At 47.3% G+C, this 16,466-nt stretch overlaps 1 protein-coding gene across 2 annotated transcripts in view; it reads left to right on the top strand.

The window, feature by feature from the left end:
* Rfx4 (regulatory factor X4) overlaps positions 1-16,466 on the top strand; it is a 155,140-nt gene that overhangs the window by 131,261 nt on the left and 7,413 nt on the right. For both annotated transcript variants that reach the window (XM_021205782.2, XM_021205780.2), the window contains exons 16-17: positions 11,281-11,443; positions 13,018-13,156. In XM_021205782.2, the coding sequence (XP_021061441.1) occupies positions 11,281-11,443; positions 13,018-13,156 (302 nt within the window). The remainder of the gene's footprint in view (positions 1-11,280; positions 11,444-13,017; positions 13,157-16,466) is intronic.

The following is a 16,466-nucleotide window of genomic DNA, read 5'->3' as shown; positions in this document are numbered from 1 at the left end:
TGAGAGAAAAAGGCAGTCATAGGAGTCGGCACAATCACAGTATAAACTAATGCTACAGGACTCTCAAAGGAGATTCTGTGCATGGAGGTATCGGGAGACCTCGCAGAGGAGAGTGGAGGTTAGGTAAGGTGCTGTGATATCCTATTTATTACTCAAGCCTCAAGTCTTTCTTCTCCCTCAACCCCTTTGTCATTTAGAACAGTCTTGGTGCTGTAATAGTATATAGGGAGTCACTATAGCAGAAACCCACTTCACACATGCGCACAGCATTGGTGGGGAATTGTGTCACAAGGAAAGCATTTTAAACACAGCCATTTGGAAATGCCCATTCTCTCACTACGGGGTTCTACCAGATTCTGGTGAGTTCCTCAGCCTGGCAACAGCAACACCTTCACATAGTTAAACAGATGAGCCCATGACAAGTGCCTGCAGGGGGTCTGGAGAGATGGTTCGGAGGTTAAGAGCACTGCTCTTCCAGAGGTCCTGAGTTCAATTCCCAGCAACCACAGGGTGGCTCACAGCCATCTGTAATAAGATCTGATGCCCTCTTATAGTGTGTCTGAAGACAGCTACAGTGTACTCACATAAATAAAATAAATAAATCTTTAAAAAAAAAAGAACAAAAGAGAGAGAAAGAAAGAAAGAAAGAAAGAAAGAAAGAAAGAAAGAAAGAAAGAAAGAAAGAAAGAAGAAAGAAAGAGGAAGAGAGAGAAAGGAAGGAAGAGAAAGGAAGGAAGGAAGGAAGGAAGGAAGGAAGGAAGGAAGGAAGGAAGGAAGGAAGGAAAAAGAAAAAGAACGGGAAGAAAGAAAAGTGCCTGCAGACACACTACTAGAGAGAGACTCTGGGAATCCAGTTCAACAAACCTTCAGGCAGGGAGTCCTGATACTCACTGGGAAGAGGACTTAAAGAAGGACATATTTTGCTCACTGACAACCAAAAAGGAAGCATACACGAGCACTGGGCATGCTTCTCCAGCACTCAAGGGTTCTTCCTACATGGGAAGGATTAGATCACCATCCGCTGGGTCTTCTGCCTCCCAGAGGAATCGGTGGGGCAGCAGGAGCTACAGAGAGCCACTTCCCCGAACCATGCTCCTAAGATATGCCCGCCATCGCCAAGGTGACTCACTGAGTCATGGCCATCCTGAAGTTTGCAGACCTGACAGTGTGAGTGGAGTGGAAGGCTTCCCCCGCCCCCAGAATGACACCTAAACCAGGGGGTGTTTGTGGAACAGGAGGATGTGAGGTGTGAGGCATGTGCAGGAGGGACTATTAGGAACATAGCAGCTTTGTCCTGCCAGTGAGTCTGCCGGGCTTTCTTTGCAGCAATTCGGAGGCCTCAAGGTAGGGGCAGGTGTGATGACTGCCAAGGCCATAGGAATATCATAAAAGTGTGGAGAGGTTTCTGTGCAACGAGCCGCAGGTCATAAAGGGAGCTTCTGAGAAGCACAAATGTGAAGCAGGCTCTCTTCAGATGACTGTGGGCTTTGAAGATTCTGGCACATTCCAGCTTTGTTCTCAGGAATCTCCAGAGGGCACTAAAAAACATCATCTTCCATAAAAGGATGCATACTATTTTTCTCTAGTACCACTTTTGAAATGCTCCATGGATCGAGTTTGGATCCATAGACTGGAGCTGGATGAGCAGTGGGCCGTGGTCTTGGGAGAAGCGTGCATAATCTCCTAAGAAGCTGCATGGTTTTAAGCACATGCTATACATGCATTATTGTAGGAATCTTAAATTTGGGGCTCTGTGCATACTTTTATTGAATAATACTGTACATTTGAAAAATAATTTTGTAAATCTAATAAAACATAGCAGTCATTCTCTTTTAAAAAGTTAACTCCCTATATGACTTTAATGCACAATTTAGTTTTATTAAATTGCTGTTTTCCCATCTACTTCCCAAAAACTTGAAAACAAATAATTACACTTATTTGTGTATGTGTGTGCACATGCACATGTTGAGTATGTGTATGTGTGCATTTGTGGGGAGGTCGGAGGCAAAGTGTGGTAGTTGATTCTCTGCTGCTACCATGTGAGTTTTGGAGATTAACCTCGGGCTGCCAAGGTTAGTGGAAAGTGACTTTCCCGTTTAGCGATGTAGCCAGACTCAAACCAAAAACATGTTTTTTAAGGAACCCCAAGGAGGGGCTAAGAATGTAACTTAATTGGTAAAGGCTTGCTTGGTTAGCATTCATGAAGTCTTTCTTGGGTTCAGTTCCTAGCATAAACTTTGAATGTTGGCACACCTCTGTAATCACAGAACTCAAGAGGTAGGAGACACGATCAGAAGTTCAAGGTCGTCCTGTGCTACCTAGTAAGCTTGAGGCTAGCCTGGGCTACAGAAGACTTTGCTCAACAACACTGACAACAAACGTAGCACACACACCAGGCAGCTCACAACAACCTGTAACTCCCACTCCAGGGGATACAGTATCCTTTTCTGGTGTGCACACGCCCACGCATGCACACACACACACTCACACACACAATTACAAGTAAAATTAAATCTTCAACAACAAACCCAAAGCAGATAGCAAGAAAAAAAAAAATAACATCAATGGATGTGAAATAAGCAAACTTTGGCTAACAAAGATTCCTACCCCTCCCACCAACAAGTGAAATTACATGTGACCTAGTTCCTGTGTTGGATCTCAGACATATTCTGAGTATCACTGACCAAATGATGTATTATTAGGGTTGACTTAAGAGTCAAGGCCAGCCAGATGCCTGAGCCTTTTCATCAAGTAACTGTCTCCTATTGAATGGACACTTCCTGGCACGAAGTATTAATCTGTGGCATATAACCCTGTGGCATCCTTTGACGGCTGGGAAAGACTCAGCCAGCCGCACAGTTATAACTCTCAAGGACAACAGTTTCTCTGTTTAATCATGTCCATGTCTAGGTCCATGTCCATGCAGACATATATTTGTAAATATGTTGTCTTAAGACAATGCTATCAGTTTTAAACAAGTGGAGGTGGTAAGGAAAGGATAGGAACAGGCACCGAAACCTGAGGCCGGTCAAGGTCATAGTAGAGTGGTTTACTACAGCCGCCTTTGGGCAACACATGGTAAGAGACCAGTTATAGGACTCCACAACAGATTCTCACCGGGTAAAACCTGGCATTTGTCATCTGCCCACCTGGAACTTTGTGAGCCTGCCTCCTCCCTCCTGGTCAGGCAAAGTTCAGAAACTTATGGGAAGGGAGCTCTTTTCTGCCTTGTGGGCCTGGCAGGTGGTGTCAAATTGATCAGTCTATTTAACATGACATTGAGCTGCAATTCTTTAATGTCATTTAAAACAAAATGTTAAGCTCAGTCTCTGTCTGGGCAGGCCACCACAGGGCTCTAAAAGCCCCATTTATGATGTCATTGTAAGTGTTCCCTCCTTTGGCACTGACAATAAAAGTTAACTATTAAGCTAGTGTTTTCAGCTTCCCACCCAGGTCCCCTGCAACACAAAACCAGCACATCCAATCATTGGGAAATTAGGTTGCCTGATGAAACAGGGGGATTCCTCCCAAATGGCCCTGACTGTAGAACATCTGGCCCGCCCAGCTGCACTTTCTCTGCAGCAGCTGAGGCTGTCACAAAGATAACTGACCCCTCGACTCTCCCAGTAACAAAAGCTCAGTCACAGTGAGGCAGGCTAAGCCAAGCAGCTCCCAATGGTGGGCACTGGTGACTCATTTACAGTGACTTCCTCCCCCTCCGTCACAGCTCCTTCCTCCTCTTTAAAGGAACAGAATTAGGAGAAATGAATCAGGACAGGAAAAAAGTAAAATCATTTCAGGCATGCTTTGATTTCACTTGATCCATCACACAGGCTTTTCCCTCCGTTGGCTATTGAGTTGTTACTGTGTTAAGCACAGATTCTGTGTTTTGCCTGCACCCAGCCTTGGAGGTACAGAAGTGGAGACAAGACCAAACAGACACTGTCACTGCCCTCAGTGGTACTTAGCCTCAGTGGGTAAGAGTTAACGTAGAACTAAACTGCCAGGTAAATATGTAACTCCAGACGGTCATAAGAGGTGTGAGTGGAAAGAACCAACATGGTATGGAAAAAGTGTAACCCAGAGACTGCCCAGCTTGGTGGACAGTGATGGCCGTCACAGAACTGGCCAACCACAAGGAGCTGACTATGGAGGAGTTGGGGAGGGGCAACAAGGACATCGTGGGCACGGGCCCTAGGCAGAAAGAGCCTGGTGTAATAAGGACTGGATGTGGTGTTGAAGGAACAGGCACCAAGAGAGGAAACCATCGCGCCCTTCTGGGAATGGGTTCATTTGTTGCCCTGGTCAGTTTGGTCTGTCTGATGTTGAGCATGGAGCTATTAGTGCAGCGACTTAAAACAGCCCATGCCAGTGGGCTTGCTCCTTAGAACACAGCTATCCTAGGACTGTGGTGGCCGTGGATGCGTACTGATAGAGGGAGAGGCAGATCTGCACACACAGTCCTTCTGTCTCAGTCTTGACGGTTATAAGAAAAGGCATTGCTAAGTATCTCAGGAAACATCATTATCCAAATAGAACTTTTTTGATTATAGTAGTTAAAAACAAACAAAACAAAACAAACTCCAGAACTTGTCTGATGGGGCTAGAGAGATGACTCAAGTATTAAGAACACTGGATGCTTTTCCAGAGGATCTGGGTTTGGTTCCCAGCCCCACATAGCAGTCTGTAACTCCAGTCCCTGTGCATAAAAATCGTGGCCAAACGAAATATCCACACTGGGTTCATACAAGCTTTAAACTAAAACTCCAAGCTGTCCGACACAGGATGCGCTAACCACCTTTGCAGCCAGTTCAGATAAGGACCTGAACTTGTCACTGCATTTAATTTCCATAACTGAAGTCTGAACAGCTGCAGGTGGCTGGTGGCCAGGCTCTGGGGCAGCGAGTTCTAGAGTCTCCCCATGCTCACCAGAATTTACTCCTGAGAAATTGAAAGCAAAGGCTTAGGTGAGATCTTCAGGTGGGGGAAAGGCTCATCCAAAGTCCAGAGGAGAAGGTATAGCTGGACAGTTGGGGAAACCAGGCCAGTTTACACAAGTGGCCGGCAGAATCTCACTGCTTCTGGGGTGCGGGTGTCACTCTGGGGTGGGGTGCTTGCTTAGAATGTGGCTTCAAAAACCAGCACTGGGGGCACACGACTTTATTTTAAGCAGGGTCTATGACAGGAAGCAATGCATTACAGACCTTTGCTTCTTGGTGCTCAGTCCATGGACCGACTCCATTGCCATTTTTGAAGACTCTTAATACAGTAAATGTCCTGCTGCTGCCCTGGGCCTCAGGATCTGCATTTTAACTATCTCCAGAGATCTCCAATGGGAAGTGTGGTTGCCTTGGATAAGCTCTGGAGTGGGGGCAGTCTGCACTCAACATCCAGCTATGCACCTAACCTGAGTGAAAAGGGAGGCCCCCACAACCCTTCTGTGAAGATTTAACCGAGACAGTGTGGGTAAAGAAATATGGTTGCGTTCTGGTTTCTGTTGGAAGGACATTCAATAATTCAAGAAATTATTGACTGTCTTTCTTTTCCAAGCATACTCTGTCCTGTGCTTGCAAACTCCATAGAAAACGAAAACCACCTTGAGGAAGAATGTTCTTTTGGGGATGGGGAGAAAATGATCCCTTATTGCAGTTTCAACACTATAAAGCAGCCATCAAGTGCCCTTTTATAAAGGGGACTTTTATAGACTCCTGAAGGCCCAGCCACTACACCATCCTCAGACCTTGGAACACGCTGCAGTTGTGTGAATGGCATGAAGCTGGAGGAACAGATGGAAATATGGGAATTAGCAAATGGGGAAGTGCCGTTGTTTAACCAACACATCAGGAGCATTTGGGCCCCTGTCAGCTTCCGCTTTATTAGTGTCCCTTAAAGCCCAGCCATTGCAGCAGCTCTTCTCACTGGAGGTCCCCCACCCAGGAGCTGGGATCCGGGGATGTTCTCTCAGCTCCCCAGGCAAAAACTGCTTCTCACCCAAGCCAGTAGGTGTTAATCTGCTTAAGGCTGCCTGAGTGGATGCATTAGATTGCTGGCACATGGCCATTTGGAGGTTTTGTTCCCTGGACCACAGGGGCCCATTTTCCCAGGGGCTCGGCTAGCTTTTTGTTTGATAATGGCTATTCCTGCCAGACTGGGCTCCGTCAACAACAAATTCAATGGGATCAAAATTTACTGAACACCTACTACTTGGCAGGCTCTATGCTGGGGCCACAGTACAGTTGCTGGGTTCCAGGCGTTCAAACAAAAGTTACATTTCTGCTCTATCCCCCCAGGTGATGGAGGTCCCCTGAAGTCTACCTACTGCTTGCAACGGTGGGGGTGGGGGTAGGGGCGGGGAGGGAACCTCTGCCTTTCTTGATTGTCCTTTAAATAGCCATGGACCTTGGCCACTCCCCTTAGGTCCCAGGACTTGAAGGGTTAAGTACTTGCTTGTTGTGACTGGCTCATTATTCTCTCAAATCCCACCCCCTCTCATTACAGTGCTAGTAGTAAATCTGTTTATATTTTATGTATTCTGACAGAAGCGCTTTGCATTCATTATAGAAAAACACAGAACAAAACAAAAAAAATCAAAAATCGCCAACCTTCCCACCCAGAAATAATCCATTTTGATAAAAAGGGAAAATTTTTACATTGTAAGAGTGCTATAATCTCCTGAAATTTTTGTGGGCTTGTGTGTGTGTGTGTGTGTGTGTGTGTGTGTGTTCTACATGTGACTACATGATCATGTGTGTTTAGGTGCATTTATACATTTATGCACATGTGGCCAGAGGGTGTGTTGTTCTTTTCCTTGTTTTTTTTAAAAAAGGTCTCTTTCTGACCCTGGAGCATGCTGACCAATGAGCTCACACACACACACACACACACACACACACACACACACACACACACAGAGTCACTCCCAGCTTTTTTACATCCATTCTAAACATCTGAACTCGCTGTTACACCTGCACAGAGGGCACTTGACTAACAGAGCCATCTTCTCAGCCCCTCTCAGGAAAACGGAAGCGTAGAGAAGGGAGCCACACCTCAGCGGCCACCTGAGATGTGATCATTTGGAGAGATTTCTCTTCTGATCATTGTGCAGTCTATGAGTGATTCCTAACAACCAGCCCGTGACACCACTGTTTCGGTGGGAAGAACACAACAGACTTGAAATGCAGATGGAAGGGCACCAGCGACCTCACAGAAACATACTCTTTAGAAGTGTGCTGTACCTGGCTGCCTCATAGCTGTAGTCAAGCATTTCACCCCTAGCCAGCTAGTTTTTCTATTACTGTAACAAGTAGCTGAGACAATGTTTACAAAGACACAATTTGCTCTGGCTCGATTTTGAAGGTCTTAAGTATGCCCTCCTGCTCTGGGCTTGGTGTGACACATCATGGCTGAAGCCCACGGCGAAACAAAACTACTCACCTCAGGGCCAGGCAGGGGAAATGAGGGAAGAGAGGGTCAGACTCCCACAGTCCCCTTCATGGCATGCCCTCAGTGACCTAACAACCTTCACTAGGCCCTGCCTCTTAAACATCTAGGGATCAAGCTTTTAACACATGAACCTTAAGACCTGGACTATATTCTACATGTCATCTGAGCCATAGGGAGTCTGGGGCAGTGGGACTGGGAGTTTGAAAGAAGCCTGGGTTACACAGCAAGACCCTATCTCAAGATAACAATAAAAAACCATAGTGTCTTGGTGATAAGATTGATCCAAGAAGCTTGCCTTTCTCTCTTAACATTTGGAATGGGAGACATAGAAATATACTTGAAAGACCTTTCAGGAGGGCCGGGGAGACGGTTCTGCAAACAGAAGCACTTCTGCTTAAGCCTGGGTATCTGAGTTCAATCCCTAGAACTCACATAGAGATGGAAGGGGGAAAAAAAAACAACTCCATTAACTTGTCCTCCGACCTCCACATGCAGGCAGTGGCATGTTCCTCAACAATAATAGTAATATCATTGTTGTTTTGTTGTTGTTGTTGTTACTGCTGCTGCTGCTGTTATATAAACTGAAAGAAGGGGCTGGGGGGGTGATTAAGTTGGCAAAGTCAGCTGGAGTGGCACCTATGTACAATCCCATTGCTGGGAGAAGGCGATGAAAAGATCTCTGGCTCACTTAGAGGCCAGCGTAACCAAATTCACAAGCTCCAGCTTCAGAGGCCATGTCACCATGTCTCAAAGGAAAGAGGGAAGAGCCACGAGGCACACACCTGATGTTGACTGCTAGCCTCAACACACATACACAGTGCCCCCCCCCAAATCACATGCACACACACATGTACACACATACCATACACACAGAAGGATGCTGGAACACCTGAACTCATGAGGAACAGTTCCTGAATCTCATTAAAACCCACTGCATGTCAGGCTTTTTGTCACACGTTACCTTAATTAATCCTTACAGCAGTCTTGCAAGATAGACTAATCCTGTTTAACAGAGAATGAAGCAAAGGTTCAAAAGTTATGAGAGGCTTGCCTAACATCAACCAGTTAATACACGACAGAAACAGGACTCAGAGCAGAGAGACACCCAGGCAGAGAGAGAAAAAAGTATGAGGTTGACCTGGGCCCCACTGGCCACCCACGTGCCCTGAGTCCATGAGCAAGCCATTTGGCATCCTATGAAGCCCCTTCTCCCTCAACCAATGCTGACACAAGGAATGATCTTAAGAATCAAGATGAAGTCTATGTGTGGGGGCTACGAGTGGGTATTGACAACATGGAATTGCACCGTGCGTGTGGGGGGGGTGGTGGTGGTAGGGAGTGCTGGCAACATGGAATAGCACTGTGTGTTGGTGGAGGGAGTGTTGATGACATGGTTAGAAGAGTTCCTTCATGACGTCTGAAGGAAGCTCCCTGACTATCCTGTTCTGAGGACAGTGGGCACATGCTCCCAGGCAGAGGTGTCCTAACTGCAGGCTTCCTTCCAGCAGCAGATCCTGGAAAATGCAGAGCCAGGGTGGAGGCCATGCTCAGGAAGTTGGGCATTTAGGAAATGCCACTTCAGCTGACTCCAAACTGCACCGTTGTCTCCACGTTGCTCTTCTTTCTACTTCTAGGTTCATAGTCTTGAATCTTCTGTACTTCTACATGCTTCCTTTCTTTTCTTTTCTTTTTTTTCTTTTCTTTTCTTTTCTTTTTTATTTAAGGATGTTTGTAAAGCACTCATACATCCTTCTTATGCTCTTGAAGTGGATTGTTGCCACGTTATTAAAAAAGGTATTACCTGTGTTCCAAATTTGCAGTCTCAGATTTACACAAGTGCTTAGCACAAGGCACTTTTAATAATAAAACAATACACTTACAACAGGATTCCTTCCCTCCTTCCTCATGGGCCTTCCCTGACACGACTCTGCCACACAAAACACAGAGCCACCTCGCCAGCCACCCCACACCAGTATAGATGCTCCCTGTGCTATACGCAAAGCCTTGGGGGAAAGACAGACTGAATTCTAAAAATAAGAAAATGCAAGCCTTCCTTTGTCTTCCTGCTAGAGAGCGTCTTAAGGTAGAAACAAGCTCATGCTGACAATACAGGATTTCGTTTTATTTCATCTTTCGAAACTCTATTTTTATTTTAAGTGTGTGGGTATTTTGCTTGCCTGTATGTATATGTACCACATGCTTGCCTGGTATCCATGTAGGCCAGAAGAGGGAGTCAGATGCCCTGGGACTGAAGTTACTGATGGTTGTGAGCTGCCATGTGGATGCTTGGAATTGAACTCGGTTCCTCTAGAACTCAGCCAGTGTTCTTAACCACGGAGCCATTTCTCCAGTCCCTATTTTATTTCATCTTAAAAATAGTGTCTGTCAACCAGTTCCCCAGCTCTCTGTGTACCCAGAAGTGGGCACTGACTCCTGTACCCTACGCCTTGTAAAGCAGGTTTATATCTGCTATCTTAATGTTTTAAAACTTATCAGAGTCGGGCAGTGGTGGCGCACACCTTTAGTCCCAGCACTAGGGTGGCAGAGGCAGACAGATTTCTGAGTTCAAGGCCAGCCTGGTCTACAGAGTGAGTTCCAGGACAGCCAGGGCTACACAGAGAAACTCTGTCTTGAAAAAAAAAAAACAATAAATAAATAAATAGCTTATCAGAAATTAAGTTATCTACCTAGACTATGATACAGTTTACTTTTAGCAAGTTTTTGGATTTTTTTTTTTTATAAAAGCTCTAACCATCATATAAAATGTTAGCCTCTTAGAGAACCTTTGTCAGGTCCCGTTTTACACACACACAGATACAGACACACATACACAGACACACACAGATACACAGATACAGACACACAGACACAGACACACACAGATACACAGATACAGACACACAGACACAGACACACAGACACAGACACACAGACACAGACGCACAGACACACAGACACAGACACACAGACACAGACACACAGATACAGACACAGATACAGACACAGACACACAGACACAGACACACACACATAGTGCTTAGCACTTTCAGGTATCCAATTAAAAGGCAATAAATGAATTAGTGATGTGCTTGGGCTAGGCCATAGTCCAGGTCACTGTCTGCCAGTCTTTAGTGAAGAGCCAGGTAGATGGAGCCCAGGGATCTACTTAGGTTGTTTAGTGGTCTGTCGGCCTTATAACACCTATTGACTTGAGCATGAAAAGCTAATGTGCAATGCTTGCCTGGGCCACACTGTGCTAGGCTTTGCATTCTCTGTCTTCCTCTCTTCTCATCTTCCCTGTCCCCTGTCTCCCTCAAGCTTTTGTTTTACTGAGTATATCTGGACAGGTCAGGTCCTGCCCTAAATGCCAGGATGGGCAGACTGGCACATGCCTAGTCTCATGGGATTTGCACTCTGGCGTGGGGGCTGGGATCGGCATCGATCACATCATATTCCTTCTGGAATGGAGAATTGGAGATTGAAGTAGGTACCACAAAGACCCACAATGCACTGAAGGAGCTCACCCAGTCTGGAGTTAGCAGACAGCTTCTTTGGACTCATACATGAAGGCTGAGTGGGTGGGTAGTTAGGAAGAGTGAAGATTCTAAGGGGCAGACACAGCAGGGGCAAAGGTTCTGTGCTGCCAGGGATTGTGGTACCTTGGAGAAAATGATTCTATGACTGTACCAGGAGCTGCCAAGGATACTTCTGCCAAGTGAGCAGAACCAGAGAATGCCTGATAACAAATCTGACTTTCACTTTATAAGCAATGGGAAGCCACTTAATGTTCTAGTGGCACACTATTAGCAACCAATGCAATATGATCTGTCTCTGTAGGAGCGATGCAGTCATATACATGGTCGCTAACATATACAGTAACGACGGCTGCTGGGTCACCGGCCGAGAACTCCCAACAACTACCCTGTATGAGGAGCACCCATATGCCTTCTTCCTCCGTCACACACAGGATACCAGTCTACTCCCACAGAGAGGAGCATGGGTAAGTGACTCAGAAGGATTCAGAAGTAGTTTTTCCTCAGAGGACAGGACAGGGACTGCCTTCTGGCTAGTCTCCATGCCTTACTCAGCGCTATTGTCTCATAGAACTGTCTTGTGTAATACTTATATGACACAGGTGCAGAGGGATAGAAGAAAGGCTGAATGGTCACCCCAAGGTCATACATCTGGCAAACTATAGACCCCCAACTGAGCATGTCACCAAAGCCATCCATCCCTCACTTCCCCTTCCAGCATCCCTTACCTCAGGCTGGCCATAGAGGGCTCAATTTGCTAGGCAGTGATGAGTGAGAATAATCAAGAGAAGGTTCATTTTGGGATGCTTCTGGCTAAGATTCCATGTGGGTCAGAGCTACACCCATCTGGAAAACCAAGAGACCAGCTATCATGATGTAGAGATCCTGACGGATGCCGTGAGGGGAGTGATGGGAAAGGAGACAGAGGCCCAGTGTGAAGTGGCCGCCTAGGAAGGACCAACAAAAGCATAGCTGACTGGATCCTGGCTGCAGCAGCGCTACCTGACCTTCAACAGCCCTTGACATCATGCTATGTCTCTCAAGAGACACCAACTTCACTGAGTTCAATGAGCGGTGACATTGAGGAGATCCACAGTCACACAGTGCAGGGAGCCTTGCCTGCAGACTAGCTAGAGAAGCCCCAAAGTAGCTGAGGTGCAGAGGCATCCTAGGCAACTCCTACACAGGAGAAGCCAGAGTCTTCACAGGCTGGTAGGTCAATATGTGCCCACAGTTCTGATCCTGTGGGATCTCCACTGGGCAGCCATTATTCCTACAGGTGTTCCCCCACACAACTATAAGGCACTCTTAGGATTGTGTTTCAGATAGTTGTACAGGAAAGGGAGAATAGAGACTCATGTGGCCACAGGTCCAGCCCTTTGCCAGGAAGATGTTATGATATGCATTCATGGTAGTAGCAGCCCTGGCACGTATGTAACCCTATGTGCACATGCCATTGCCCACACATAAGTGGTTCCAGTAGAACCCTGTGCATCGTTTCACAGATGTGGGAAATGGGGGCCATGAGTAACTCCAGATCTGACTGACAGAAAGTGGCAGAGCCTGGCCCAGACCCAGAGTGCTCTCTAATACTTGCTTTGCCTCACCATGCAATTCCCTCATGTTCCTTGCCACCACCACCCCAGCGGAAGCCCAAGGAATGCAGAAACACCAAGTCCAAAGTGGGGAAAAATCCCTCCCTGTTTGATTTCAATGATGTACAATGAGCTTTTGACACAATGGGAGGAGAGTTTTCCATTGGAGTAATGTTTTGATCAGAGTTAGCTTCCATCCCCTGAGTGTGAGCTTGTGGACTGTGCTGGGGGTCAGGGAAAATCAGGCAAATCAGGCTGGGGTTTAAAGCTTACCACAGCAAGCCCAGCAGGGCAGAGATGATAGGAATCAAACAGAAGAAAAATGGGTGAGGTGGGGGTGGGGCACAAAGGAGAAAAAAGTAGTTGAGGCGACTTTTTAAAGGTGTCAAACTGACTGTTCTTGTGTGTTATGACTCACGCTATTCATTGTGCTTGGTGCATTTTAGGTACACGGGAAGCTATAACTACGGGAGCTATGGCAACCAGCATCCTCACCCACTGCAGAACCAGTATCCAGCCCTGCCTCATGACACAGCCATCTCTGGGCCGCTCCACTACTCCCCTTACCACAGGAGCTCTGCCCAGGTAAGTGTGTGCGTGTGGGAAGGTCTTGCTGGTTCAGAGTGGTTGGCACCCAGTCAAGCCAACTAACCACAGTTAACAAGTCCACTGTGTATGCATCTGTAGGTCCCCAAGGACAGCCCGGCTCCCTGCCCTCAAGTGAATGGCCTACCTCGGGTGCTTGGGGTCACATGCTACTTTCCCTTATGCATCCAAGCTGCTTAACTGTCCTCTTAACTGTCCTGACTCACTTTGACCTCTCTGCAGCCAGGATCCAGCCAGCTATGCTTCTGTTGGTCCTTCCTAGGCGTCCACTTCACACTGGGCCTCTGTCTCCTTTCCCACCACTCCCCTCATGGCATCTGTCAGGATCTCTACATCATGATAGCTGGTCTCTTGGTTTTCCGAGTGGGTGTAGGTCTGGCCCACACAGAATCCCAGCCAGAAGCATCCCAAAATGGACCCTCTCTTAATTACTCTCACCCATCACTGCCTAACACACTGAGCCCTCTGTGGCCAGCCTGAGGTAGGGGATGCTGAGAAAGTACCTCACCACTGTAGGGCATTCTAGTTACTTATCTCAGGTACCCTCTTATGTGCTGTCCCAAGCAGGACTGATCACCAACTATATTCAATTGCTTGGTTTTATTTGGTTGAGACACGGTCTCTCTACATAGTCCTAGGTACCCTGGAACTCACTATGTAGACCAGACTGCACTCGAACACACAGGGTTCTGCTTCCTGAGCACTGGAATTAAAAGTGTATGCCACCACACGCAGACTCAGTTCTACAATCTAAACTGTCTTTGTCATCCTGACTCTCCTGCCTTAGGCCTTCATGATGACCTCTGTCTCTAATGCTTGCCCTATCCACCGCTGGAAGGGTCTTTTGGAAAGAAAAACAAAACCCTGACTCTGGCACTGTATTGTCGCTGGGTCCAATTTGTTTCCTCAGTTTCCTTCTCCATAGTCAGCTCCTTCTTGGCTAAACCACCCCCACCTCTGCCCTTTTTGGAGCCATGGCAGCTGCTCACAGTTGTCCTTCATCCACTGCATGCACCAACATCCCTGTCTACAAGAACTGCTCCCCAAGCTGGGACCCTTTCCCCGCTTATCATCCAGACAGCATCTTATGGCCTTGTGGGTCTCTGGAGAGCACCCCCTTCCTTCCTCCAGGCCCTTACCAGTGCCTGCCACACTGCGCTTTCTCTTTCTGTCACTCTGCCCACACGCACCCTGTTAACCAGTGGCATTCTGGTGATCTCAGACACTCTCCTACCTGTTCTCCCAAGTAGGGCTGATTTTTTTCTCTCTAATTCTGCAGGAGCCCTCAAGCTCCTTCAAGGCAGAGATGAAGTCTATATCCCCAGGTCACAATACACAAAACCCTTGGAAAAGGTCAGTTTATTTCTTCCAATTGCTGTAGCAAGCCAGGCTCTGTACAGAGCACTGTGCACACACTCTGGGTAACCACAGCAGAAGTTACACAGGGTAACTTGTGCAGGGATTAGAACCCAGGAAGTGAGACTACTCTTAGGCTCCTGAGCGCCACCTTCTACTATCTCTCAGATGTGGCTCTTGCTGTGAATTTTGGGGGGTGGGGAAGGAAGTAGCTGTAGGCAGGACCCCTGGTTGGGAGAGGCTAAGCCTACTTTGTCTGCTCTGCTCTGAAGGTTGAGAAGCCACAGGTGGTTTTTGTGTCAAAGAGAGCTCTCAGGACCCCCATAGAACAAGCACAAAACGGGGCTGGTGTGGGTGGGCAGGGGCTTCAGAGGTCGAAGGCAGGAGGGAGGCTGTATGGAGGCTACATTGCATCAGCCAGCAGTGCAGAAATTTGCTTCCAAGGGAGGTTACTAAAGAGAATGTATCCATACCACAAAAGCACTCAGGGTAAACAGGCCTCTGTTTTGATTTCCATCTCAGTACCAAGAGGAGCCCTGGTTTAATCCCAAGACACGCCAAGAAGTTCGCTCACTCTTCCAAGTCATCACCTGGGGCATTCATTAGAGAACTCTCTACTGCGTCACAGAGATGCCAGGTCCTTAGGTGCCACCTCTCCTGGGAGCAGAGTCTGTGACTCTGTGACTCCCCTGAGTGACTGAGCTGCTGCCTGGGTCACACTCAGCACAGTCTAGGCACTCATTCATTCATTCATTCATTCATTCACTCCTTCCTTCCTTAAGTGGTTTCTGGGTGCCTGCTTCGTGCAAGCATAGCTACAGCTTCCAGGAGCTCAGCAGGGGAGGAGGCAGAAGCGCCACTGGGAGCACTGGGACTACTGGGAACACACACTCCAGCCAGAGACTGCATCACCAAGCCCCTGCTCTGGGGCTTATCTCCCTTCCTTCTTTTCTGCTTCATGTCCCAGGAAATTTCAGGAGCTTCTTTTTTGGGGGGTGATATTTTTAAAACTATCACCATAAAAAGAAGCCAAGTTACCCTCAAAGCCCACAGAGACCCTGGTGATTAAAGATAAGTCTGTTGTGTCCGCTTTGGAAGCCACAATGGTACCCAACTGGAGTCTTTATCATTCAATAGCTGGTCTTACAGAAGAGGCCAAGAACTAAGCTGGAGTCAACAGAAAAGCCCTGTATATCTTTTCTTCCATTTATTTATTCACTCACTTTACATCCTGATTGCTGCTCCCCCCTCCTCCTGACCTCTCCTCACACAGTCCCCCCCATCTCCCCTCCCTTTCTCCTCTGAGGCCCCTCCTGGGTATCACTCCACCCTGGCACATCAAGTCTCTGCAGGGCTAGGAAGCTGTGTATATCTAGGTGAAACCCAAGCCAGCTTCTCCACCATCTTGCCTTGTGGCTCTCAGACAAGGGCATTTGACACCCTACCATCCCCAGCACACATGAATGTGTATACACAGACACAGACACAGACACACAGACACAGACACACACACACACACACACACACACACACACACACTACACCTTGTGGTTCATGGTTTCATTAGTCTCTATTTGTAAAGTGCGGTAAAGTTAATTATATCTATATTGTATCTGTGCCCAAATTGGGTGAAGTCAGTATTGAAAATGTCCCTGGTCTAGGGAAGGTCTTGTCCAAAGACAAAGCATCCTTTGTTTCATTTTCCATTAACATTTAAGGAACTTGCACCTTTAGGCAATTTGAAATAGATGGGCCCATTTGTTCCCATAACAACCTCAGAGACAGCAGGGGTTTTTTCTTCAGTTCTTAAAGATGAAGCAGCAGCTACAGAAAGCTGTGTGACCCAGCCAGCAAAGCAGATGTGAGCACAAATTCTCCAACTCCCAGCCCCAGCCCCAGCCCCAGCCCCAGCCCCAGCCCCAGCCCCAGCCCC

This window comes from Mus pahari, chromosome 9 (genome assembly GCF_900095145.1).
Source record: "Mus pahari chromosome 9, PAHARI_EIJ_v1.1, whole genome shotgun sequence".
NCBI classification, from domain to species: Eukaryota; Metazoa; Chordata; class Mammalia; order Rodentia; family Muridae; genus Mus; species Mus pahari.
This window is presented reverse-complemented; position numbering and strand designations above follow the sequence as displayed.